At 38.8% G+C, this 26,801-nt stretch overlaps 1 protein-coding gene across 7 annotated transcripts; it reads left to right on the forward strand.

The window, feature by feature from the left end:
- Nucleotides 1-107: 107 nt before the first annotated feature.
- RCBTB1 (RCC1 and BTB domain containing protein 1) lies at nucleotides 108-25,808 on the forward strand. Of its 7 annotated transcripts, none has more exons than XM_080375069.1 (13): nucleotides 108-387; nucleotides 6,530-6,700; nucleotides 7,556-7,706; nucleotides 8,186-8,352; nucleotides 11,531-11,689; nucleotides 12,783-12,890; nucleotides 13,832-13,974; nucleotides 16,979-17,169; nucleotides 20,229-20,355; nucleotides 20,846-20,997; nucleotides 21,677-21,807; nucleotides 24,849-24,998; nucleotides 25,091-25,808. In XM_080375069.1, the coding sequence occupies exons 2-12, from the start codon at nucleotides 6,557-6,559 to the stop codon at nucleotides 24,987-24,989; spliced, it is 1,614 nt and encodes a 537-aa protein (XP_080231195.1). In that variant the 5' UTR covers nucleotides 108-387; nucleotides 6,530-6,556; the 3' UTR covers nucleotides 24,990-24,998; nucleotides 25,091-25,808. The 7 variants fall into 7 exon arrangements, 6 of the variants coding, with proteins under 6 accessions (XP_080231195.1, XP_080231196.1, XP_080231194.1 ...); XM_080375070.1 differs by having other exon boundaries at nucleotides 6,550-6,700; XM_080375068.1 differs by lacking the exon at nucleotides 108-387 and adding an exon at nucleotides 3,961-4,683 and having other exon boundaries at nucleotides 6,550-6,700.
- Nucleotides 25,809-26,801: the final 993 nt, after the last annotated feature.

Below are 26,801 nucleotides of genomic sequence, written 5' to 3' on the forward strand. Positions count from 1 at the left end.
CCCAATCGACGGGGAGGAAAGGCTGGCAGGCCCGCCTACCGCCGGCCACGTGACGCCCGGGCGCGAACGGTCAAGCGGGCGGGGGCCTTCCCGCCGCTCGGCGTCACGTGACGCCCGGCTTTGCCCTCCCCCTCCCCGCCGCCGTCACGTGCGCGGCTGCCGGCGCGCGCTGCGCACCCCTTCGGCGCCCTTGAGGTGCGGCGCGCACCGGCGGGGCTAGGTGCCCGGCGGCCGTAACGGTCCTAACGGCCATAACGGCTGTAACGGCAGCGGGCGTGCCGGCGGTCGCTCGCCCCGGCGCGGGGGCACCTCGGAGGCGGCGGGCGCGGCCGACCCGCCGGGCGGAGGGGCGGCGGGGAGCCAGCCGGGGCATGGCGCAGGGGCCGGGTGAGCAGCGCTCGGCGCGGCACGGGCTGGGCGGCCCCGGCGTGCGGCTGCGGGCTGCTCCCGCCCCGCGCGGCCCCGTCAGGGCGCCCTGAGGGCTGCGGTGTGGCGGGGGTGGGGGGCGGCGGCGACGGCGACGGCGGCGGGGCGAAGGCCGCCGCGAGGACCCCGGTCAGGGTCTGTGGCGCTGGTGGCCTCGTCCGGGGGAGGAGGGGGGCGGTCTGACAGAAAGGGCGCTTGGCTGGGGGTCCTCGTCCGAGCGGCTTGGCGAGGCTTTCGCTTGGTCTGAATGTCTCCCACACAGCTCCCTCAAAGTCTCTTCCTGCCTGGCGCAGCTCGCAGTATGTTCTTACAGTTTTTGTTGTTTTTTCTTCTGATTCACGGTGTTACAGTTCATCCTTCCCTTTGTTGTCTGCTTCCTGAAGGCTGAGATCTAGCTTACCGAAAAAGCAGGGCTCTCAACAGTTTTTTGGGTTTTGTTTTTTTCTCATTGAGCTTTATTTGAATAACTAGACTAGCGTTTCTTTAGGTTTTAATACAGTTCTTCTACATTAAATGTTAAAGGAATATCTACTTTTTAAAAACAACTTTCAGAGTTCTAATTTAGACAGCTTAAGTGATCCCTTTCGGAAAGCATGTCACCTTCTGAGGAGAGGTAACATGGACTTTAATCACTTAAACCAGGAGTGGAATTATGAGGAAAAGATACTAAGCATTATAAGTGCAAGTGTGTTTACAGCACAAAGATTTTTAGGAGAAACTGTTTGGAAGATGTAGTAATTCTTTAGAGCCTTAATATGAATGTTTTCCTTTGAATGCTTATCTCTGTATGCATCAGACTGAAATATAGGTATTGCTTTAGAATATGTCCTGTGTGCATGGCTTCTTCAATAAGCTGCAGTAGTGCTCAGCTTAAAAAAAAAAAAAAGCATATTGTAATTATAGTTTTGTTATGGTGGTTGGATGACTGTCATGCTATTAAGGGATTTTTCCTATGGCTGAAACAGTCTTATGTTCAATAGTATTCATGTGCATGGCATTTTTTGCTTGCTTGTATCTCTTTCAGCTGGTTACTCAAAGCAAATAGGAGGCCTGGTTGTCAGTTCTTAGATCAGCAGGTTTTTCTTTCTCTGTATTGCTCATAAAAGGCATCCAGAAATAAATCATGCAGACGTTTGAGCACACAGATTTTGTCACAGAAATCTTGCCTTATGTAAGGTCTAAGGAAAGTAAGTTAAGGCATGTGATTTCAGGGAGTGCAATATCTTTTTGCTGCCAGGAAGAAAGCCACAATAACCTCACTTGATTCACACATCTGATTAACGTTAATAGTATGTATTATTTCCACGTTCTTTCTCAATACTGAAATATGAGATTAAAAAACCAAACATAAACTAGAAAAAACATGGGCAAGATTAGCGTTACATCTAGGATTTCACTCTTTCTTGGTTGAAGTGTATGTAAAATTAAAAAAGGATCAAGTATGCCAGTCGGTTCATGTTGTTCTAAAGCCAGATATCCCAGCTTTTGTGTTCTCACTGCTGTTTATAATTCCTGTAGACAATTAGGATAAATGAAGCCCTGAGCCTGCAGTTTCTTTCTGTGCAGACTAAGTCTGCCCAGCTAGAATAAACGGCAACATTGGAGCCTGAGGAAGGAGTGAAACACACGCAATTTCGTTCAAATAGCCTTTATAAATAAGGGGATAATATTTGAGGAGTTAACTATAGCTTTTTTGTTGAGATGACAATTGGTACTGTTTTCCTGGTAGGATGTTGTGTTAGGCTATTGTTCTCTCCAGCATGGATTTGTTTAGCTGAACTATAAACTCTGTAAAACTTTTATCTAAAATCATTTAACAAAACATTTTGTAAACACTGTTGTGTTTGTTTTTGTTTGTTTTTTTTAAGGCATGGATTCATGTTTCCCTACATGTATCACTGAGAATCAATCTGCACACCTTTTCTTTAGAAAGCAAACTAGTGAGAAGTTGAACTCATAGGCAACAGTCTAGCACAGAATTTTTGAAGGACTTGTGTCTCTGAAAGCATGTGACATTTTTTAATTGTGAGCAGATCTAGATTTTTTTCCCCCTAATGTTGATGACTGCTCAGAGTTCAATTTCTTCTTATCACAATATGTGGCTGGTTCAGTTTCCTTCTTTACAAGTCATCCTTTCTTGCTTATTTTTAGCCTCACTGAAATTCAAACAATCATCTTTGTTTCTGTTCCTGTTAGTATTGTATACTGAGATTGTCGGACGATTTCAAAGATGTCAAAGCAGTTAGAAGAGGTATTGTTGATATAAGCTCCCTCTGCTGGTTAGTTCTGCAGTAGAAATAAAGCTGTACGGTGTATAGTTGTTTATCACTGAATCACGCAGCAGAAATGAAGACAGTTAAAAGTAGTGACATACAGTGTTTCTAAAAGCAAGTATCTACTGGAGCACCAAGTTTAAGTTTATGGCTTTTAATTGCAATTTACCTAAAATCTAGATGTTGATATGTAAGTGACAGATCCTCCTTCAAACCGTTGCTTGCCATGTTGCATGCAGAATCTAAATAGCTTGAGAGCTAATATACTGAGACAGCTATTTGCAAACAGATTAAAGTAACTTCATTACTTTGGACTCCGTCTGCTGCTATGTTATGCTTACAAACTTTCAGTTAAGGTGCACTCATAGCATGTCATGTAGTGGAGTCCAGGCCTGTAGGTGAGTATCAGAAGTAAGCAATAGCCTTAGATAACTTATTGATACAGTACAGGAAGGGTGAGTGAAGGACACTGTTTCTTTGTGCCACTGTTGGCAATGACATGACTGAAGTCTTCTAGGTCAGCCTTCTGTAGCAAGGATTTGCCCATAAGAAACTCTGCACACACCTTCCCCGCTCCATGTTCTGACAAATGTGCAAAGATGAAGTTTGAGTGATTGGTGTGAGAGATCAATCACTATATTGCAGTGGCTACCCTTTCAGAAAGTGTGCAGTGTGTCTTAGAGGATGCTAAAATTAATTGGATTTCTGTTTTGATAACACTGAGTTACTTTACTGACATCTCCATTTACAGTACTATATATAAATAAATACTCCTCAAATACTTCTTCCCCAATGTAGACCTCCCCCCTCTTCCCCCCCTTCTTGTGGCAAATAGAACTTTATTGGAAAACTAGGAAATTGGTTAAGGTTGTTAACGAATCCATCTTTAGAGATGAAAAAGGTGGTGCTTATGCCTAGGTTGGGCATTTCTTTTCTGTGGGAAATGGAGAATAAGTAATCAGAACAACTTTCTATGCACAGTTAAAGCTAAGAAACAGGAATCCATGTATAAGCCCCAGAACTTTCAAGTTTGTATGTTATTTCACTCATTTAGACATAAGTATAAACAAAAATAGCTGTTGCTACTGTAAAAATGTTGCCACTGAATGATGATAGGTACTCCAGCGAATGGCAGCATCTAAGGACAATAGTTAATATTTGTAAAGGGGAGGGGAAAAGGACTTGTATTTGGGGGGAAACAGTATGTATTATATAAAACAAAAAAAACTCAAACAAGGAACCAAGAGGAAACATCTCCTGCCTTTTAAGGATTTTTGTGAACCTTCATTGGCTGCTAAACCTGGAGAGGGTTTAGGATTGAGATTTATTAAAGAAACCTGCCAGTGGCAGATGAGTTGTCATTAAAAACCTTTTAGGGAAAACTCTTGAAATAATTTGTAGGATTGTGGTAACAGTTGAAATTGGAAATATACTGAATTGTTTTAGATAAAGCAGTGTTAGACCCGTCAAAAATTGTAAGAATCTGCATCTGTGGGTGGAGTTCATTGCTTATGCCTTCAGCGTGGAAAGTCTTGTGTGCTTGAAAGCTTTTCTTTTACCTACTGCTATTAGTTTGTCTGACAAGAGACCCAGTTGAGCTTTGAGGTATGGAAATGCAGTGTAACTCACATAGATTTTGGAAGTACTTGGAAAGGTTTTGTCGAAGTGGAGTGGAGTGGTCATACAGTAATGGAAAATAAGCCAAGTGGATTAAAGACATAGTGCAAAGATCAGAAAGGGAGAGAGAAAGTAGCGTATTTAAAACTGATTACCTTTAGAGTAGAATAGGTTGTCGGGGTGTGGTAAGAATTGTTAATGTTAATTTCCTAGGACATTCTCCATCAAAATAACATTTTTCTTCATGTTTTAAATTGACAGGATGCATTGGAAAGAACTTCAGTAAAGAAAATATTTTTCTTGATGTCTGGTTTATGACACATTTGTTGTGTGGCCAATTTTATGTTATATGAAGCATGTTAAATAGGTAAAGGCAGAAGCGACGGTTACTTGGTCTGCTCAAAAGAACAAGTCATTGCTGTCTTCTTTTAATTGATAGTGTCATATGTTAAAAGATTTGCCAAAGTGAAGTAATAAATCTTAGCAGCTAACTAGTTGGAGTTTGTAACTGGACTAGAAATTAAGAAATGCATTCACATCTGTTTAGCTGTGTAGAATGTGCTGTGGTCTTGGCATCAGGTAGACTTTCAAAAATTATTCTACAAATAAATTTATTATGAATGTGCCATCTGGAGACTTCAGGTGTTTTCAAGACCTGCTTCAGATGTGAAATGTAGAGTGAAGTCAGGCTTGTAGTGAGAGAGGTACTTGTAGAGCAGACCTGGGTTTGTTGGAGCAAAGTTACAAAATTTGATAAGGAGACAAGTCTGGGTTTTGTTTGTTGGCTTTTTTTGTATACCTACTTCCTGTGTGACCTCAGTGTTTCTCAAACTTTTAAAAAATAATAAACCCCCTCCTTCCAAAACACATGTGCACTGAACAACCTGTATTTTAGGATTGATTGTGGGTCTTAAATAGCTTTCTGAAGCTGTGGCTTGGTTGTCAGCACATTTTTCAGAAGCCAGCATCAGAAGCAAAGGAAAGAGGCTCTCTTGTGTTCTCACTGTCATCCATATCAGATACCCAGGCATCAAGAAGAAGCCTGACTTGAAAACAACAGCACAAAGAATAGTGGAATGGGATAGGACTGCAGCAAACAAATTAAAAGGAAAGAATTAAATGTTGGTGAGAGTGTGGTGTCTGCATTTCTTACCCATTGAATGATACCTTAGCCTGCTTTTTTAAAATCCTTTATTGTCATTTATATCATGTCACTGACACTCCGTGGAATTCTCCATCTAGTGCTTTTCACATCTCACAAAACTTGCTGATATCCTTGAGAATGGGTCATCAGTTGTCAGTGGCAGACTCCCTTCAGGGTATAAGTGATGTTACAATTTTTATGTGCAGGACTGAAGGCCTTGATAAGCTCTGTATGTTTGTGTTGACTGTCAGCTTTTTTCCTGAGCTGATGCAATCATCCTGAGGAAACTGGGAAGAAGGAGCATTGTGGAAGGATGTATACATCTGGGTTCGTTGATAGATAATATCTATACCCAGTCATGTTTCCAGCTTTTAATGTGGTCCAGCTTGTTTCTAAGTAATGGATTATGACAATTTTACTTAGTCGCTTTTCTCTGATGTGTTTCACTGCTTAATTGTATGAACTCACGCTTTTGTGCTCTCACAAATAGCTTTTGACTATAATAGCAGCTTTTGATTACACAAGAGGTGGCAGATTTGTGTCATGTGCTTAACAGCCCCAGCTTTGTTTTTATGTGCACGTTTTACATATGCACCAACAGCTTGCTTACATGGCATATATAAGTTGTAAGACTACAATAAAATTCTCACTTGTGAAATTTTTTAAATAGGAATTCCAACTGAAATTCCCTCAGGAATCCACTCTGCCACCAGTGGATATTTGCTAGATCAAAAGCTTTTAGTAAGTTTGCTGGTAGAACTTTTTTGTTAAAAGTTCTGAACATTACTGAACATATGAAGCAGATGTTCAGTTGTACTGAAGTCGAACCAAATATGGTTTACTTAAATATCCTGCTAAGAATAGGTCTGCTTTTCCGTTGTCTTACCAGTGACTTGCTATTTGTTCACCTTAAAACACAGAAACAATGATTACATATTGCATATAAAATAGAATGCTATGCTTTCAAGCCACAACACATGCCTTTTCTGTCATTTAAAGGAAATTACCTTATTGCCTGTTGATGAAAGTGCAAAATACACTTTTTAATAAGCTTTTGGTTTTATTACAGCAATGTCTTCTTACTTGTAGAAACATCATGACACACAGCAGCATCATGGTGGATGTAGGCAAGTGGCCAATATTTACCTTACTGTCACCTCAAGAAATAGCGTCTATTCGGAAAGCGTGTGTGTTCGGTACATCAGCTAATGAAGCTATATACATAACACACAATGATGAGGTAAGGCTGTAATAAAGTGGAACGTTACAATTGGTTGTTTTCAGAGTCCACTGAATAGCTGTAAATTAATAGCTTCTCAGAAGCATTGTGTGAAATTTGTCAATTTCAAAATGTGTTGGATATAACTTGTAATATTTTTTTTTTTTTTTAGTCTTGTATGGGGAAAATATAGATGGAGTATGTAGAAAACTTGCAAATGGCAAAGGCCAGGATGGATTACATGCACTTTTGAAGGCAGTCAGAATTCAAAAGAAGTTGTAGTAGCTTGAAATTAAGTGCAAGCGCTCCAGGTATGAAGATATAAAATGAGGTTATGGCTTGCTAAGTGACAATACAGTAGAAGATTATCTGTGGATTTTAATGATTCAGTAACTCAACACGAGTTAGCATTGTGCTGCTAAAAGAAAACAAGCCATGTGTTCTGGGATGTATTAATGGGAGTGTTTCTGGTAAGACTGGGTAGAGTAGGATTATCTTTTTTTTTTTTGCCCCCTAAGACCTATGAAAGCTGCCTGTAGGATGAACCTCTCACAGTACAGCTGTGGCTGCTCTTTACAAAGGCCTTTTAAAAGAAGGTGGTGTCTTTCACTTTGACAGTTTAATAGTTTTTATCATACTTTTTCTGCAAATAACAAGTCTAGCTTTCAGGCCTGCACAGATGTGGAGAATTCTGAATCATCAGTTAACACAGTGTCTCTGTGCTGACTCTTGAGCTTGTTAAACTCCATGAGGGAAGTCTCTGGCTGTTGAGAGCCCATGGCAAAACTGTCCTGGATTTACGAAGACCTGAATATTACCACAACTGTGCATACCTGAGTATACATCACTTGAAATGAGTATGCCTTTGTTTTTCAGGTATTTGTTTTTGGACTGAATTGCAGTAATTGCTTGGGAACTGGAGATAATCAGAGCACAATAGTACCAAAGAAATTAGAAGCCTTATGTGGAAAGAAGATTTCCAGCCTCAGTTATGGAAGTGGACCCCATGTTGTACTTTGCACTGAAGGTAGAAGATCAACATTTAGTATAGAAACATAAGTCACAGATTTTAAGTTCTGCTTGCATTTAACAAGAATGGATTAAAGTGTAATTTTATTAACTTGTTAATTAGGTAATATACACTAAAGGGTTCTCATTGCTTTTAAGTGGAACTAAATGCATTTGTAATAGGTACGGTGAGTTTCCATTTCCTGTGTTGCAACTGTAGGGTTTTACTCTGTCATTTTTGACCTGCTCAGTCTTATCTGTGCACTTTCATGTATTTCCACAATTAATCTAGAGGTTATATTGTGATATATGTATATAAAATAGTTTGTATACAAAGTATATAATTTTTTAATATACAGATGATTCTTGTAATAGATTTGTTGTTTGTTAATGTCCTTCTACTTTCATGCTGGCATTTGCTAATTTCTTAGAATTCTGCCTGTCTAACTTCCTTGGAATTTTTGGTGGGCTTTATCACAAACTTAAATATTTTTGCAGATGGTGAAGTATATGCCTGGGGTCATAATGGTTACAGCCAACTTGGGAATGGCACAACCAATCAGGGCATTACTCCTGTTCAAGTTTGCACAAACCTGTTAATAAAGAAGGTGGTGGAAGTAGCCTGTGGCTCTCATCATTCCATGGCACTGTCTTTTGATGGGGATGTAAGTTCAAACCTATTCAAATCTCTTAATCTCCTTCTTGAAGTGAATAGTGCAAGTGGTCTTGCAGTCTGAAGTTCTCTCTTTCTCTACAGTTTAGTTATGATATGACTTTTCTCCTGTTGCCTCAAACTAGGATGTCCTTTTCTTCAGAGCAGATTTGAAAACAACTAAATAAATCCCCTACCCACAGACCCCATCAAAAAAGCCACCCCAACCCAACCACAAAAACAAGGGAATAAAAGCTTAGTAAACTTTTATCTTTCACGTGTTGTATGTCTCGCAGGGATGACACCGGAAGACTTTGCCACTTAACAGGTGAAAGAATGGTTTGTAAGGTGCACAATGCAACATTGTTATTTGCTTGAAATTCTGTTATTTAAGAGGTAGATAGTTATTTGTATTCACTGGTTCACGTTTGATTCATTTCTCTTGGTCTTCATGATTGCCACACTGGTACTGTGAAAGAATGTTGCTCTGCACACCTCTGCATACCTTGTGTGTAGCTAATGAAAGAGCACTTGGTTTATAGCCAGGTCTGCTTTATTCTATTTGTTTATATGGCTTAAGGCTATGTATTATGGGAAACACATACAATTAGTTTCCAGTTAGTCAGATTTGACCAATGTGTGTGTATCTGATTTGAGTTGCATGTTACTGCATGGAGGAAGGCCTGGTTTCAGCTCTACTTTAACAAAAGAAGAGTTCTAATTTTAAAACCTTCCTAACAATGAAAATGGAAACTACAATTCTTTCCATCCTGGTAATTGGAGCGTGTCAGTGTTAGGGTTCACTATAGAGTCATAGTGCAGATGTAATACAAAGTAGCAAATTGGTATTTTGAGGGTAGGAAGGAGACCTTGGGTAAGTTTAAGTGGTTTGTGTTGTATCTAAAAGGAGAGCCTGCACTTAGGAAAGTTCTTCATGCTGTCACATTTGACTTGGTTAAACTATAAAATGTAGTGTGCTGGCAGGAAGTAGTGGATGTTCATGTGTTAAACTAGTGGTGCCAGCTGCTGTGTAGTAGCTGCCTGTGATGGCCGTGCTGTCTCTTGTAATAAATGTCACACGCTTGAAATCTCAATGGAAGTGGGGAAGTTTCTTTGTATTTACCGTGGAGTTGATATTTGCAGCTTGCTTGCCATTGTGGCTAGTTAATGTACTATAAATCTATCCCTAGCGTACCTTGCAGGAGCTTAGCCTATTTGTATCCTGAGATTTTATCTGTACCAGAGCAGATTATACTGAAAGCAGCTAAATGTGTTCAGTAGAGTTTTATTTGCAGAAAGATTTGGCTGCAAAAACCCTTGTAACTTGATATAGCTGGAGTTTAAGAGAGGCATTGAAGTTGGAAGTATTTGTGGAAATACTTGGCATAATTGATTTGTACAGTTGGTTCAGTCCAATTTTAATGCAGAGCGAATTAGGAAAAAAAAATAGGACCTTAATGATAGACTTAAAGGACAGCAGATGTCTGTACTTCTCTGAGAGAGGAAACTGATCAGCTCTTCGGCATTTTGATCTACTTCCTGAGATTCTCTACCTCGGTTGTTTGTGTGTGTGTTATTGAAATGAAGATATTTTATAAAGCATCTTCAAATATTCGGTAGGAATCAAATATCCAGTGAATGCAAGTAACAAAAGCAAAGGACTGCTTTCTTTTATTTGTTTTGTTTAATGTAAACATGGCAAATGAGTTGTTTTGGTGGGAGGGTTGTTTGTTCTTTTGTGGGATTTTTATTTGGGTTGTTTTTCTTTTCTTTTGGTGGCAGTGGAGGTGTTAGTTTCTAATAACTGACTTTTGGTTTGGTGTTGCAGTAAACAGGTGGCCTCTGGCACCAAAGGATGTGCAGACTTCATGTTAGGGTATCTGTCAGTGTGCTTTTATTGGCCAATGACTGGATATTTTCAAGAGGACAAACTTTTTAATTGGGTGACAGAAAATGAACTGTCAGAACTAGTTTTATGCCAAACTATGCATATGTGTGTGTCACGGTTTAGCCCCAGCTGGCAACTAAGCACCACAAAGCCACTCCCTCCCTCCCTGCTGTCACCCCCCAATGGGATAGGGATGAGAATCAGGAAAAGGTAAACCTTGTGGGTTGAGGTAGGAACAGTTTAATAATTGAAATAAAGTAAAATATAATAGTGACATCAAATGTAATGAAAAGGAGAGAATGAAGGATAAACCCCAAGGAAAAACATGTGATGCACAATGTAATTGCTCACCACCCACTGACTGGTGCCCAGCTAGTCCCTGAGCAGTGATCAGCAACTCCCAGCCGACTCCCCCCCAGTTTATACACTGAGCATGATATTTTATGGTATAGAATATCCCTTTGGCTAGTTTGAGTTCTAAATATATATAATATAGGAATAATATTCTAATATTCTGTAATATTCTAAATATTACACTAAATCCAAAGCATGGCACTGTACCAGCTACTAGGAAGAAAATTACCTCTGTCCCAAGCATGCATATAATAAAAATTGAAGGAACTGAAAATACAGAGATATAAATTTTTTTTATACCAAACTACTTCCCCGTCTTCTGGAATTTTAGATAAAAGGAAGCAATATTTTTTGGTTTCATTATCGTTAGTTTGCTACTGACAAACTTTGAACTGTCAGAGATGGTACTTTTTTGCTAATGCTGTTGTGTAAGACAGTTTTGCTACTGTGAAACGTGGGCTGATCTCCTTTCACAGCTTTTGAAAGATACAGAAGAGGTATGAGTGTCCAGCAGCAACCTGGTTTAGAGTTCTGTGAAGAAAACTAAATAGCTGTAAATTGGGGGGTTCAGCTTGTCTGGGAAACAAATTACATTCTGTTTTGCATTCCTTTTTCCAGTGTCGTGAAAGTATAAAGATAGTCCACTTACTAGGCTCTTATAGTCTGACATATTTAATACGGAAATATGTTCCTTTTGTTTCCTGTTATAGTCAGATGCTCTGATTCTGTAGCAAGACACTGAAAAAAGTACCATGTTCGTATTTGCTAGATCAGTCCTCTTGCTGTTTATAATTTTTAGCTGTTGAAAATGAATTTTAAGTATTTTAGCTTGTTAAATGGAATAGTTTACCCAATCTGATGCTGACGACACTGAGATAAATTTGTTATTATCGTTACTATTATTAAGGCTTAAACTGGAGGTTTTTTGTTTGTCTGTTTTTATGGACAGCTGTATGCTTGGGGCTATAATAACTGTGGTCAAGTGGGATCTGGATCTACAGCAAACCAGCCGACTCCTCGTAGGGTTTCGAACTGTTTACAGGGTAAAATGGTAGTTGGCATTGCTTGTGGTCAGACCTCCTCCATGGCTGTAGTGAACAATGGTGAGGTAAGCATTGCTACATTCTCATGTTTTCTCTCTGTTACCCAGACTTGAAAGGTTAATGTCTGAACATGGGGAAATGCTGATAAGGAGTCCTCAAATTACGGAGTTGTATTGATAGAGTTATATTACTGTTATATTGATAACTTCTGTGAGACCACTTCAAGGAAAATTCTGCAATTAACTGGAGATGCTGTCTTTACACTGAACATTCCTTCTTGTGGCAAAGACTGTATTGTAACATAATTCTTATTCATGCCTGCAACTGCAAGAATTTGAACAGTTGTATTAAGCATGTCTGTCTTCATATTTCAATAGGTTGTTTAACATATGTCTTCATTACATTTTTTTGAAAGCGTGCACAATTAAATAGTTAGTCTTTCTGCAAGAATACACTGACTGATCCTGGTTCTTAAACACGCTGCTTAATTGCCAGCAACAAAACCAAACCGATCTTTTGAACATTGCACTAGTATTGTGCAACTGTTTGTTTCACGTACATTTATGGTGCTATCTTGCTTCTAGGTGTGAACTGTAACCTCAATTTTACTACATTTCACCAAACTTGGAGTGTAGGATTTCTTTGAGACTGGAAGGACTGTAAAAGTCACTGAGGTTGAGATGAGCTTTCATTGTGCATACTTTTGTCTTAATGTGCCCACTGTAACAAAACTAAAGTAAAAATTAGAGCTAAACTGGGGACTTCAGTTTAAACTAATCCAATAGCTAATCAGCTGATCAGAATAATTCATTGTCTTTAATGAAAGAAAAAATAATAAACAGAAAGGAAGGTGTAGAGGTCAACTAAATGTTGACACGATGGGAGAGATTTTGCTGTATTGTTTATTGCAAAATTCCTACTGCTTCAAAGACAAATGTATTTTAACCTTCTTTAAAAGGTAAATGCAGGATTGGAAAGTTGAATACAGTTAGTCATTACAGTATATTTAATATTTTTCACCCTTCCCTGTATTGCTCTTGAAATAGCATACAGTTTTTTAATAAGATGTACTTTTCTGACTTGTGCTGGATACTAAGACTTAAATGTTCTGTACCTCTACAGAGGAGTGGCTTAATTTTGTTTTCCTTTTACAATCAGGTTTATGGCTGGGGTTACAATGGTAATGGTCAGCTAGGTCTTGGAAACAATGGCAATCAACTAACACCATGCAGAGTGGGAGCGTTACATGGTGTGTGTATACTCCAGGTATGTCTAACGTGGAGATGAAAGTGTGGCTAGCATCTGTTTAAACTTTATCTTTGGAGTCTTATACCTGCTTCTGGATTTCACAGTTCAAATACTGATTTTTGTCAGTTCCTATAAATTACATTAGGCTTATAAAAAGTGCAAGTAAGCTGTAAAATACTTGCTTTTGTAAATGTTCTGAGTGATTTAAAGTTAGCTACTGTAAGTATAAGTAAATTATACTACTGATGCAAATTGCATCTTTGTTACAAAGCTGAATGAATGAAATGCACTAGGCAAAGACAAGAAATGAAGGGGAACAAGATGTTCAAACTAGATTCTACATCAATATTCCTGTTAGCCCTTCAGAAGTGAGGGGAGAGGGAAAATGAGTCATGGGTGTGGATTTGGTTGTTTGGTGGTGGGGGTTTGTTTGGGGGGTTTGGGAGGGCTTTTTTGCTGCTTTTTTTTTTTTTTCCTGCTAAAGAATAAAACTAAAATTTAGGATTTCCTGGGGTTTTAGTAAGGTTCTGTGGAGTTTCATGTGATAACTTGGGTTGAATGATTGTTGGTTGTTAAACTGCAGCTCTTGTAGTTTGTATAGTATTCAAAATAGCTAATTCTGAAAGTATTTCAGAGTTGCAAGATGTGATCAAGTTCACTGTTCTTTGTGTGAAGAATCTGCAACTGAAAGCAAGTAAAAGCTAAGGGAGAGTTCACAAAAGTGCAGTAAATATTTAGGAGTAATGAATGAACACTAAATTAATGAAATTGGAACTTTTCCAGTACCTACAGTTAATGTATTTTGTGATAGCTTTAGGTACTGAGAAACAACACATTTGTAGTGCTAAATGAAGAATACCTGAGATATTTAACATCAGCTAGACAAAGGTAATGTGTGCGATAATTTTGTTTCTCATCTCTGTTTTGTTTAGTAGTAATGCTTGTACATTTACTTACAGATTGCCTGTGGCTATGCGCACACACTAGCACTAACAGATGAGGGTTTGCTCTATGCCTGGGGAGCTAACACTTATGGGCAGCTGGGAACTGGCAATAAAAGTAACCAGCTAAGCCCGATGCAGATCATGATGGAAAAAGAAAGGTAATCTTGCTGAAGCTGTTTCTGGATTGATAAGTCTGAGCATGTGTTATGCAGTTTCTAGCACTGGAAGCATGCGTGTGTAGGGCTTGGTGGATTGTTTTTGTATTGCTAATGTTAAAAGCATAGGAAAGGATGATAACTTACAGTTTACTGTAGGCTTGAGTGCTTTCTGCTATCTGTAATGATTATTGAAAGTAAACATTCTTTGTTTTTACCTTATACTGAAAGGTAACGAATGACTAAGTGTTAGGTTATTCTAAATATGGTTCCTTTGGTTAAAAATTTGGAGCTATGAAATTGATAAGCCAAGCTTTTAAGCTGCACTGAGGCCTACATTTTGGGCGGGAGGGGAGGGAGAAGGGGAAGGAAGCACCACCTTTATAAGGAGTGGCATGTGAGGAAAAACAGATTTTCTGAAAGGCTGACAATAGCCAACCGCATAAACAGAACTTGATTTGCAAGGTTGCTAGAGCTAAGGGCAGATAATACCACTTTTATTAGTGGTACCAGTTAGTAGTTTCTTAGTTTCCTAGACTCATAAAAGAATAACCCTAACCCTTCTCCACCCTTTTTCAGCACCCTTGTCATCCTCATATTTGGGATGGCTCTTCTGATATTTACCTACAAACTTGGACCTCAGTCTCATTCTCTGGGCCCATGTGTATGATTAACATACCTCAGTTTGGAAACCTCTTAGTCTATAAATCCCTTAACCTGTAAATCTCTTAACTTGTAATCTCCTCTTAACTAGGAAACAGTTTTGGTTGGTTTTTCTCCTCCATTTCTGAAATTTCTTTTTGGGAAGTCGTTCCTATTTTTTTCCTGTTTCTCACACTAAACAATAAATTAAAAGCTGCACAGTGCTGAGATTATTTAAGAGCTTAAAAAATGAGTGGAGGGAAAGAAGAAAGGAACCACCACAACAGAAACCACTGAGGTGAGGCTGGCTTGTCTGTGAAGGAAGTGACATTAGCAAAGCAAAAGAAAATATTCTTTAAAAAAGCACTGGAAGAGAAATGTGCGTGTTTGCAAATAAATCAACTTTGTTTTCTTAGTGTTCTATTTCTTGAGTAAACTAAGGGGAGCTGTTGCATTTAGAACTGTATGTGAACTCAAGCATGGGATTATAATAAAACTGGCATTTGTTCAGTGGCTAAAGGAGGGAGATGTTGTAGAACTTCTGCTTGGAATCTAAGGGAGAGAGAAGTCACTTGAACTTATTAATATTGCTTCACTTGGCTCCCTTGGAAACAGTGCTGTAAGTGGGTGAACTGTCATTTCCCGTGAGGCATATTACTGCTGCTTCTTCTGGTCTTTTAATTTATATAACTCTTTTGTCATTTATATGTAATGCTGGTGACAGTTCCTTAGGAGGTGGCGTTTGATGCTATCTTGGAGAATATTGTACATATAGCTTGTAAGGAACTTCTAGACATGTGTTAGTTTGGAGGAACAGCTACGAAGGCCAGCTTCCTGAATTTTAGTGTTAAGTGTCTGCTTAACACGTTACTCTGTATGTGTACTGTAAGTATACTGTACATATACATGTATTATAGTACATGTTCTTAAGTATACACTTCTATAGTATAGTTACTCTAAAAATAGGAATCTGTTCTGCTAAGGAAAGGAAGTTTGGGGAAGGAAGTAGTTTAGGTGCATAGCTATGATGGAAAGCAAGTTGTCTCTAAAATAATTACTTTATGATGTCTCTTGCAGAGATGCTGAAAAATCTCAATGTTGCATAGAGGTTCATAAATTGATCATGGTGTAAACCAACTCATTAGTTTTTTATCTGCCAGAAATTACTGATACATACTGAAAGTGATTGTAGGTTCTTTCTGTGTTTGATCTTGAAAACAATTTTTGCACTTAAAATGTAGGCTTTATGTAAAAAAAACTTTTTTCCTAAAAAGCTAACTCTTCATGGATATTGTTGGGTAAAGGAACAAACATTTTTACATGTATATTTTTAGACTGCTTGGAAAGACATTTATCCCAGCTGATCTGTTTCTGGCACAAAGGTATGAAATCCTCTGATGTATATTTTTAGTGTGGAGAAAAAACAGGAAAGCGTAGCTTTTGTTTTGAACTGACACTGGCACTTCCCCTGGTTTTTGCTTATCATGTGAACAGAGACACTGGAAATGTCCTTGCGGTCCTTTTAATGGAAGTGTGATTCTTCTCAGTTATTGTAATGTTTCAGATAGCAAGATAGGGATTGTCTGAGCAATGGGAAAACAGAAGAGATTGTCTATCAGCAGCTCTAATATTTTAAGGAACTATGTGAGGTGGGTGAAAATAATATATAGACTTTATTTAAAGAACAACCATAACTTTCCAAGAACGTGGAGTTAAGTGTGTGTATTCACCTCTTCTTAAATGAAGCACTGTCCATGTACTGTCCTGAATTTCAGTGTTGAGGCTTTCAACAGCAAAAGAAAGAGTTTCCTACAGGTAGTAGGTCAGATCTCTGTCTACATACAAAAAAAACACATTAAAAGAGGGGTAGAAAGGAGGGTATATTGAAAAATACATAGGAACTTAATCTCAAAATGAGATAATTTTTGTAATATCCATTTGAAAGAAGTTCTGAAAAATGCTTTGCAAAACCCTTAGTAGTATAACTTTCTTGCCTGTTCCCTAACTGGAGGTTTCATAAGCTCCATAAGCATTTTTTCTTGAGAGTAAGTCTCATGTGCATTGGTTTTAAAGGGGAAAAACAAAACTTTGTTTTTCTTCATTCCTTTCCCATGGTTATGGAAGAAAAAGAAGGAATGTCAACTGATGAGAATGACAGAATGCAGTATCTGATTACAATAAAATCTACAAGCAATCTGAAAATGCCATTTCAGTTTTTAAATACCAACTCAAACAGTATCTCATTTGCGCAGGACAAAGAAAGAAGTACAGGAGTGTAGATGCATAGTTTGGTTGGCTGTTACTTTGGTGAGACATTTGGAAAGTCACTTGGTTCTGTACCTTACAAGGTTTCTTCTGTTTGCAGGGTTGTGGAGATTGCAGCCTGCCACTCTGCTCACACGTCAGCTGCCAAGACCCAGAGCGGCCAGGTGTACATGTGGGGCCAATGCCGTGGGCAGTCAGTGATCCTTCCCCACCTCACTCACTTTGCCTGCACCGACGACGTGTTTGCTTGCTTTGCTACTCCTGCCGTTATGTGGCGTCTGCTGTCAGTAGGTAAGAACAAGCTCCGGTATGGCAGCCAATGCTATAACCTCTGTGTACATATGTAGTAATTAGTACAGGATACCACTTCTGTGTCAGGATGGTTCCTGCTTTAAGCAGAAGCAGTAATTAAAACTAGCTCTTTCAGCTAAGTTTTTTTGCTTCTGAAGAAAACAGTCTACTTCAGCAGCTAAGGGTTCAGCATAGGGTTAACAAGATTGTTTGTTTGCCAGTATACATCTGGAGAGAATCCTTGTTTACCATCGCACTGTGAATATTGTCTGTTTCCAACCTTTGTATTGTTTGAGCTCCAGCTGAGGACTGGGAAGGACTTTTGGATCATTAAACATAACTTTTTTTTCTCTTGATACTATTCCTACTTGGAAGAGTGCTCCTGATGCCTGTTACTTTGCTATCTAGCAACTTTGAATTGTAAGGGTTATTGCTAGCTTTTCCTCCTTAGTATTTACCCTTCCAATATGAATATGAAGGAGAAAATCTCACTCATATGCTTCTAGGAAAGTAAAGAATTCCAAGTTTTCATTTTTGAGGTTATTTCTCTCATCTCAGTTTAGTTTGACTTTCCCCAAAGACAGGCAGGCTTGTCAATAGTAGTCCCTGTAAAACAAGACTCTAATAGAATTGTTTTCTATGTTGGAACTCTCTTCTTATATTGCCTTGGATTACATTTTGGGATGCTGTCTCTGTGACCACCAACTTAAGCCCAAGCTTTTCTTCTTGATTATCTTTGATTCACATGCTGCTAATTCTTATTTAACCCCAAATATAAACAAATATTAATACAGCTATAAAATGCTTAGCTTGCACTAAGCAAACACTAAGGTGTTTTCATGTTCAAAACATGAAGATGTTTTCATCTTACATCTGTTGCTTCAGTTCTTGAGATCATTTAGGAGATCTAACCTGTTTTCACACTGACAACAGATCCTAATTTTGTTAGTCCCCGTACAAAACTGGTTTCATGGAGGCATCACATCCTAAGTAACCTTTCTGCAGACTCGGACTTCATCTTTGTATGTGGCTTGTCCTAACCCAGCTTCTCCATCTTAACCTGTTATTTAGCGTGTTGTCACATTTCTAGAGGGCCTCTCATCTATAGAGGAAAACTGGATAGTTTTACTAAAGACAGAGAAGACTAGCTTGGAGTGATCTGCTTCTGGGTAAAATCCATCGTGTTTTATCCCACCTCACTTTCTTCATTCTCTAATCCTCTGCGATATGTGTTAGTCTTGCCCTCTGTAGAGGTCTGACGGTTGTCCAGTCTGTTGCCTTTTGCTAATAGTGAAAGTGTTTTAAATGACATCTCCCCAGTTCAGTACCTTTCAAGTTCTTGATTTTTATGAGGTATTCCCAGACTGAGTATAACAAGGTATTTGACCTTTGTACTTGCATTTTAATTCCTCTTAGCCTTTGGGGTTTTTTTCCTCTTCTTATTTTGATAATCCTACTTACTGAATATTTAAATCAAAAGCATTAATTCTGGGGACACTTTTAATCTTCATTTTCCATATAATTTTTTTCCTTCACTTTTTTTATTCATATAGGTTAAAAACTTTTTTTTCTTAGTGAGAGCTAACTCTGCATAAAAGTTATTGTTCTAATTCCAATTTTGATGGCTTTGCCAAAAAAATTAATCAGTCACTCAGGATTGGCTGTGGTGAAGTACAAATATTCAGCTGTTTTTAAGGAATGAACCTAAGGTATTTGGAGTGAAAGTTGATCTACTGCATAGCTTAAGCTAAGCTGATGACCTAGAAAAAAAATCACATGAGCAAATGGGGGGGGATTGGAACGTGGTTTAGTCAGCCCTGATGAGATGCAGGTTCTGTGGATGATCCGTGTAAATTGGAGGAGTGTACGGTCTTTTGTGGCACAAACATGATTTGTCTGTTACAGAAGTATTTCATTTTAAATACCAGCTAATTTAGCTGTCCCTAATGGTGAAGAGGGATTTGTGGTTTGTATATGGATGAACAATATGCAGTTCTGTGGGACACAAGAGACAGACCACATCCTGTTACAGTAAAATTCTACTTATTTATCCTTTCCATGCTGTACTTCTGAGAAACCATGTGTTTTGAAACACACTTTTAAGATGTATGAACAGAAGCCTCAAGTAGTGGGGTTAAATTAGACTTTTCTAAAACTTCAGATTTCTCAACTTACCGCAAACCTTGGCCAACTTGTGCTGCAACTCTTGTATGATTTCTAGAGGTACATAATGGGACCTCTGTGGGACCAGTGCCATAGACCTTAATATACAGAACTGTCAAAAAGCTGTAATATCTCAGATCTAAGCCACTTCCAAAATTGCTGAAGTCCTGTGTCCTTGGTTATACCAAGGACACGGTGTCTACTGTCTCTCTTCTTCAACAACACTGCTGTTGGGTTTTGTGTTGTCATAACTGACTAATAAACTGAGTGTAATGGTGTCAGTGATAGTTCTTGTTAGCGAGACCTGGCAAAGACCTTAACAGACAACCTGCAGGCTATCTCTAATCCGCCAGCACAAAAAAGTGGCCAGCTGGTGACATGTTTTCTTGCCCTTCAGTCTCAGTTCACACCCTGTCAGTGGGGCTGAAGTACTGTACACCATGTTTCAAGTGAGTTGCAGGTGATGCTGCAGGCTCCCGTTACCAGTAGCCTGCAGGTTATCCACAGGTTCTAGTTTGCAGGTTGCAGAGCTGAGCTGACCCAGCACTAGCACTGAGCTGCCAGCAGGCTGGCAATTTCCCGGGTGGTGCCCAGGTAGAGAATGACAAAGTTCTCCAGGTACCTTCCTTGGTGCTGTGCTACCTCTGTGCCATGAGCTGGAATGGGAAATGCCGACCACTGCTGCCTGTAGCTGTTGCGGAGCAGCCCTTGCCAACAGGAAATGGTATTGGATTAATTCATTGTTACCATTTCACCGCTTAAGCCAATGGAGCCCTGATAACTGACCTATTTTCCTTGGTATGCTCTTAGTTGAGCTGCTGGCTTTACCTAGTGGTGTTGTGTTCTATTTAAGATGTTTAATGGTTTTTTTGTTTGTTTTAAAAATGTTTCTCTAGAGCATGAAGACTTTTTAACAGTAGCAGAGTCTCTGAAGAAAGAATTTGACAGCCCAGAAACCTCAGACCTTAAGTTCCGTGTGGATGGAAAGTACATCCATGTCCATAAAGCTGTTCTGAAAATCAGGTAGTGGTCATGTTTCACAGCTGCTGTTCATGCAGAATAACCTCTCAGTATTGCACCTAAAGGGGGAAAAAATGTAAGGGGTAGGGAGGGACCCCTAAACCTGTAATATATAGCATCTATGTATCCATAATCACTTTAAATGAAGCGATTGTGAAAAAAAGTTGAATCAGAACTCTGTCTTAAAATGGTCCGTATTAAATTTTCACTAAGCCTGTTTGTTGTTCCCAGGTTAATAAATTCTGTTAAGTTGGCCTGAATGCAATGGACACACAGGTTGTTTCTGTAGCATAGATCAAATAAGAGTTTTATCTTGATGCATAACAATGCCCACAGCATTAGGAACCAAAATGTGGACCACTGGCTGTGATGGAGTATGGTAAAATATTAGTGAATATTGCAGACTGCCCCAAATACGTATTTCAGGGGGACTGTAATGTAACATTCCATGTGTTCATAAAATAGTGTTCCAGATGATGTCTTTGTCTCTTAGGTGTGAACACTTCAGAACCATGTTCCAGTCGTACTGGAATGAGGATATGAAGGAAGTGATAGAAATAGACCAGTTTTCTTATCCTGTGTATCGTGCCTTTCTTGAGTACTTGTATACAGACAGTGTTGACCTTCCGCCTGAAGATGCAATAGGTATTGCTTACGGTCCAGTTATATTAGAAAGCAGCATCCAGAAAAACTGACACGGGATACAGAATAAATGTATTAATATTGGCTTCTGGTCTAGCCTATAATGCATTTTACTGCTGATTAATTAAGCTGTCTTTAAAATACTGTTGCAGCAAACTTACATATTTAGAAATAAACTATGAGCTGTTTTTTTCAAGCTTGGGTGAGAGACTATTTATCTGGGTTAAAATACTTGCATGTTTTACTAAATTGAGTCGATGTTTGTTTAGGATAAGGTCAAAGAATCTCAGCAGATCTAATAGGGAAACTTGGACAGCAGAGCAAAGAGCAAGCTGTAATTCAGGCATAGATTTTTATAATGGTAGGGGTTTTTTTCTCATGTTGCAGTGCCTGTTTTGTGATAGTTCCACTCTCGCAAGCAGTTAGGTATGCAAATCAGTGGAACAGCTTGCGTATTTACAGAGATTAATAGGATTTGCGTCATGAGGTAGTAAAAGGCCTTTCTTCCTGTCTAATGGTAAAATGCATTTTTCTGAGAAGTAACCTACTTGGAAAAAGCATGTTATAGAGCTATAGAACACTGCATACAGAATACAGGTGCAGTCTATACACCAGGAGCATAAACTCTTGTTGAAAGAAGAGATCATTACAGCTGACTAATACGGTGGCATTTTCATTGCAGGGCTTTTGGATTTGGCTACTTCGTACTGTGAAAATAGACTGAAAAAACTGTGTCAACACATTATCAAGAGAGGAATTACTGTGGAAAATGCATTTTCATTGCTCTCTGCTGCTGTCAGATACGATGCAGAGGTAAACTTCTAAACTTCAATCTTTTAAATAGGTGGCTGCTTTCTGACAAACTATGGAGAAAAACAGCCAGTTATATTTTTATATAAGCTCTCTCTTGCTATCAGATAATACTACTTGCCATTTTCAGAATTTAAGAATGCTGGACTTACAAAAACTGTATTTGCTGTAAGAGATGTATCTTATTTTTTTTTCTATAAACCAGTACTGGGAAGGTGAACTAGTACAGATATCTAAAGATGCCTTAAGTCCCAGGCTGAGACTCAGTGTCTGTAAATGTTTGCATTGCCTTATTTAATGGTAAAAGGTTAGGATGCTGTGCCAAGCTTCATGAATTACTGTTTCTGGGGTGAAAAACAACACTAAGAAAAATCTCTGAGGAGGAAAACACTAGCTCTGAAACAAGGGAAGGGTTTAAACACAAAGGAAAACTGTAACAATAGGAAGAGCAGTCTTGTAAGCTTTAAGTTACTTATTTGTTGTGTGATGTCATATGGTAGTAGGTTTGGGGATTGAGTGCATTGGAGATTTTTTTTGGTTGGCAGGGTGTTTTTTGTTGGTTTTTGTTTGGCTTGTTTAGCTACAGTCAAATACACTTTCGTCTTCACAGTATGCTAACTAATGACATAGCAGGATAAGAACTGTTCTATGGACCTAATAAATGTTGAAGACAGAGAAAGAGTGTGTGAAAGGTGGGAGGAAGGCTAGCAAAGCTTCCCTGTTGCATAATGGCTGACTTCACTACTAGATCACTAACACGCTGCTTCATGAACTAATTAGGAAGTATTCCTGGGCTTGCCTCGGCTATTTATGTTCAGCATAGTATCTGTGCATAATGTTTGCAACTTTGCAATTGGCTAGTTTTTAACTTGCTACTTATGCTCTTAAAGCAGTTTTGGTACTTGGTAAATCAGCTCATTGCTTTGCCTTTTACATAATATTCAGCAATTAGCATGCAGGTGCCCTAACTTATTTCGGAGCCTCGTGGTGCATTGCTTGTTTGGTATACCTTACCCAAAGGGTTGTGCTAGTGTCTGAATTGTGGCTTCAGCTCTACTGTGAATAATGATTTCTTTAGTGGGAGTTCATGGAAAATAGGAAGATTTCCATATTTTAGCCTCAAAAGACTGTTAGCAGGATGTGTCTTCAGTGTGTGATTGATTCCACTTGTAAAGGGTAGAAAAAATCTAGTTACTATGCCTTGGGTTTACCTCACTAGCTAAATGAAGTTAGAAATGACAATAGAACTGTAGGCTGAAAGGCTACATCAAGGAGATAGAATGGGTGACACAGAGGGGTGGCTTTTTTACTAAAAATTTTAGTAAAAATTGGTTTTTACAGGCTGTAATGCTAGATGGGGGCTTGAAATTGTTTGGGTGATGTTCATTCAAAGGACTGTGCATCTGGAAGACAACAGTTAAAGGAAGCTGCTTTCCTAATTTAAAATAACTCTGTGACTTGAAACTTTCCTATGCTTGCTTTGGGGGACTGACAGACATGGCTAGAATTAGGTCAGGTCTGGCTTCTTATTGCAGCTTTTAATTATCATTGGATATATCTTGTGCTTTTATTCACTTCAGTCTGTATTAAGTAGTTAGCTGGGAGTGCATCCATCTGCAAATGAAATTCAGTCTTTTTTTTTATGCAGAACTTTAATTTTTCCGAAGTTACTTACTAATAGTACAGTATTTCTGTTTATTGTATGCTTTTGTTGGATTGACTTGGAATATGAATTTTTTAATAAAGCAGTGCAAAATATTGTAATGTGTATGATGTAATTTTGTTTAAAATGCTAGCTCATGCTGTTACTTAGAAAAGAAAACCATCAGTGTTCAGTTCTAATAAGCTTGTCTTTTTTTGTTGCACAGATGCCACCCAAGTCAAGATCTGCAGCTTCAGAATGCCTGGTTTTAGGCCAGGATATATTTTTATATTATTGTTTTGTCAAGAACTCTCACTGGCACACAGTTGCTCTAGCTTCCTTAAGTGAAAACATGAATATTAATCAGTCTTTCGTACCTCATGGCTTAAAGAGCTCTGCAAATTTGTTATGCCTTACTGCAGCACCCAGTCTGCTGAGCAACTAAGGAAGGGTGTGTTCTCACATATGAAGTATTAGTTCTACAAACTTAAAAATTAGAACAGGGTGGGCAGTTGCTATTTTGCAAGGGCTGCAGCCTCCTCCTTATAGCAGCTTAGATCTGCAATGCAAAGAGTAGACTTTCTCCTCAAAAGAGGAGTTGGAAACAATCTGAGTGGGAAGTGTTCTGTGATCAACTTTACATTGACAACAACTGTGTCTTGTTTTTTTTTTTTTTAGACATCCTTTCTCTCTGACATCATGCGGGTGCAATGATGGTTGTGAGGCTTTTCTAATCGTTAAATGGAAGGCACTTCCAAGTAGACTCAAATATCCAGAGCCTACTTTCTGCAAGAATTGCTATGCTGTATTGTACTACAGTACTTCCTTTGAATAATTTTTGGGACATCTGTGAAATACTTTGTAATGTGGGTCTGTTTCTAATGCACAGAAAGGCTGCCTGCCTAAACCTTGCTTTAAAACTCTCCAGTCAGTATATGCTTGGACCGAGCCTGACATGCAACTTTAAGGTTTCAGTGAAGCCCTTAATTAAGCAGGAAGTCAATCAACCTTATGTATAGATTTGAGTTTATATTATGGAACAAAAGAGCTGAATTTTCTTAATCCACAGTCTCAGTTATGTATCATTACCCCAAGTTCTCCTGTTTATATTGGGGTTTAATAGCTGTTAGTGAATGCAGGTGAAACTCTTAAAGCGGGAAAACTTTTAACAAATTATGGTTACTTTTCCCCTTGTAACCATGTTACGTGGGCAGAATTATCGTTTTCTGTTGCATTTACAAAGTGACTGTGTGTGGGAAAACCATTGAGAGCCACTGGTTAGCCATGTATTTGTCTAATTCTCTGCTAAAATAAAGCATATACAGGCGTTTGTACCTGAATGTAATTTAAAGATATAAAGATAATAAGTTTGTTTGTTTTTTGTGTTTTTTTCTCTGTTTAGGACTTAGAGGAATTCTGCTTTAAGTTTTGTGTCAATCATTTGACAGAAGTGACACAAACCACAGCGTTTTGGCAAATGGACGGTCGCCTGCTAAAGGAATTCATTGCTAAAGCCAGTAAATGCGGAGCCTTTAAGAACTGAAATGAGGCTGTAAGTTATGGGTGTTTGTAGGGGTCTTTTGCAGTTACAACAGTATGTCATAACTGTATGGGTAAAAGTGAGTCTTACCTGGTTCCTTGCAGGAGAAGATGTGAAGGGCCAGAGTGAAAACATGTTTTCTGTGCTCGAGTGAACTGTTGCAAAAATGTCAAGTCAAGTGAAATATTCACTTGCATTTAGCAAGCCTGGATGGTGGAACTTGCTCAAGATTTCAGACAGAGTGAGTAACTGCTGCAGTGTGCAAAGGACACCAGCTGTGTTAAGGACTCACCTTTTTAGCCTAGGAGAGCTCCATTCTAGCACCACCTGTTCGTATTTTCAATTTACTTTTTGGTGTTGGAGAATAGTCTGACCTGAGCCACTGAATGATGTCACTTAAATCATTAACTCCCCGGGGTTATAGAGAAACAAATGGCATGGATATCTCTTACTGCATTTGCATGATCATGGATGAATTTGCCATTTGTTGTGTGTAATTAACCAACTGTATCTGGTGCTTAGAAAAGTGTGCAAAACTATCATATGCTCAAAGCCTATGCAAGTGACTTTGAAGAAAGGCATAACTAGCAAATTTAATTGGAAGTAAATCTCTTATATTTGAGTATACCTTAATATAAGTTGTAATGTGTACTTTGTGTAATCTGTTCAAGCAATATTTATAATGGTTAATGGAAAAAAAATCCCTCTTCAGTGATTACATTGGTTCCCTTGGAGAGGAAGAGATACACTGTTCTGAAAGCGGTGGTTTTGCATTTGTGTTGTCTAAATCTAAACTATGTGTAATAAAATCCACTTTTTTTTTTACCTGTTCACTAGCAAACTTCTTTGGACTATGGAGAAAATGGCAAGCTTTTTGTGTTACATACCATATATATGCTGCTTGATTTTAAAAAACAAAAAAGCAAAGAAAAAAGCACCAAAAATACCACCCCCCCCCGCCCCGTATTCCTGCACCTTACCGATCTCACTGCTTGACAAACACCTGTGATCTGTTTCAGAAACAGGGAATTTATTTGTAGGCGCTAATTCAAACCTCAATGACTACAATCAATGGATCTGATTTTTTTTTCCACTAAGTTGATATGTGACTGTAACCGTATAGCAGGTATGTACAGACATACACACCTACTAATGCTATTGTGTGCTTTTAAGTTGTTACATCCACATCAAATGTGAGGTAGAGCAGAGAACTTGGGAATTTTAGATTTGTAGTTTGTTAACTACAGGTCTAATTTTGGGGTTCTGACTCAGCAGAGTTTTGCAAAGCTGAGGATGTTGTGTTGTTTGTAGAGGCCAGGGAGCTTCTGCAGCACGTTGGGCATTCAGTCCAGGGTAGTCTGAGATGAAATGCTTCCAGCTGTGTCGTAACTGTTTCTACACCTTGTTTTGGATTGTGAACTCCAGCCTGAAGATCTCAGCTTGGCAGGGGGTGGAACAGAAGAGTACAGGACTTGTCCTTTAAGCTGTTCTGAAGCTTGTCAGTAATTTGAATTGCTGCTATAGGAAAAAAGGGCCCACATGAGCTTTTATGTCTTTGTGATGACAGTGGATTTGCATCTTCCTTTGTTCCCTAAGAACAGAGAAATCCCCACTTCATGTTAATACACTGTCAGTTTAAGTGGGGGTTTTCTAGGCAGAATAGCGGTGAGTGGTGCTCGGGTCCTTGGCTTAGGCAGGAAATCGGTTTTATTTCTAGTCCTGGACACCCAGCAGGCCTGAACTGTATCAGCAAGTAAACCACTCTAGTTTTGTTCTATGGGGCACAGCTAATAGTTCTACCCTAAAAGCTTATGT

Source organism: Falco punctatus, assembly GCF_963210335.1.
Source record: "Falco punctatus genome assembly, chromosome: 2".
NCBI lineage: Eukaryota > Metazoa > Chordata > Aves > Falconiformes > Falconidae > Falco > Falco punctatus.

Bases quoted from the DNA above. Each gene is read 5' to 3' on its own strand.
- RCBTB1 (XM_080375067.1), top strand. From the start codon at position 6,482: ATGAAAGTGCAAAATACACTTTTTAATAAGCTTTTGGTTTTATTACAG. The intron at 17,170-20,228 runs GTAAGAACAAGC...ATGTTTCTCTAG, and splicing joins GTGGCGTCTGCTGTCAGTAG to AGCATGAAGACTTTTTAACA. The intron at 20,356-20,845 runs GTAGTGGTCATG...TTTGTCTCTTAG, and splicing joins AAAGCTGTTCTGAAAATCAG to GTGTGAACACTTCAGAACCA.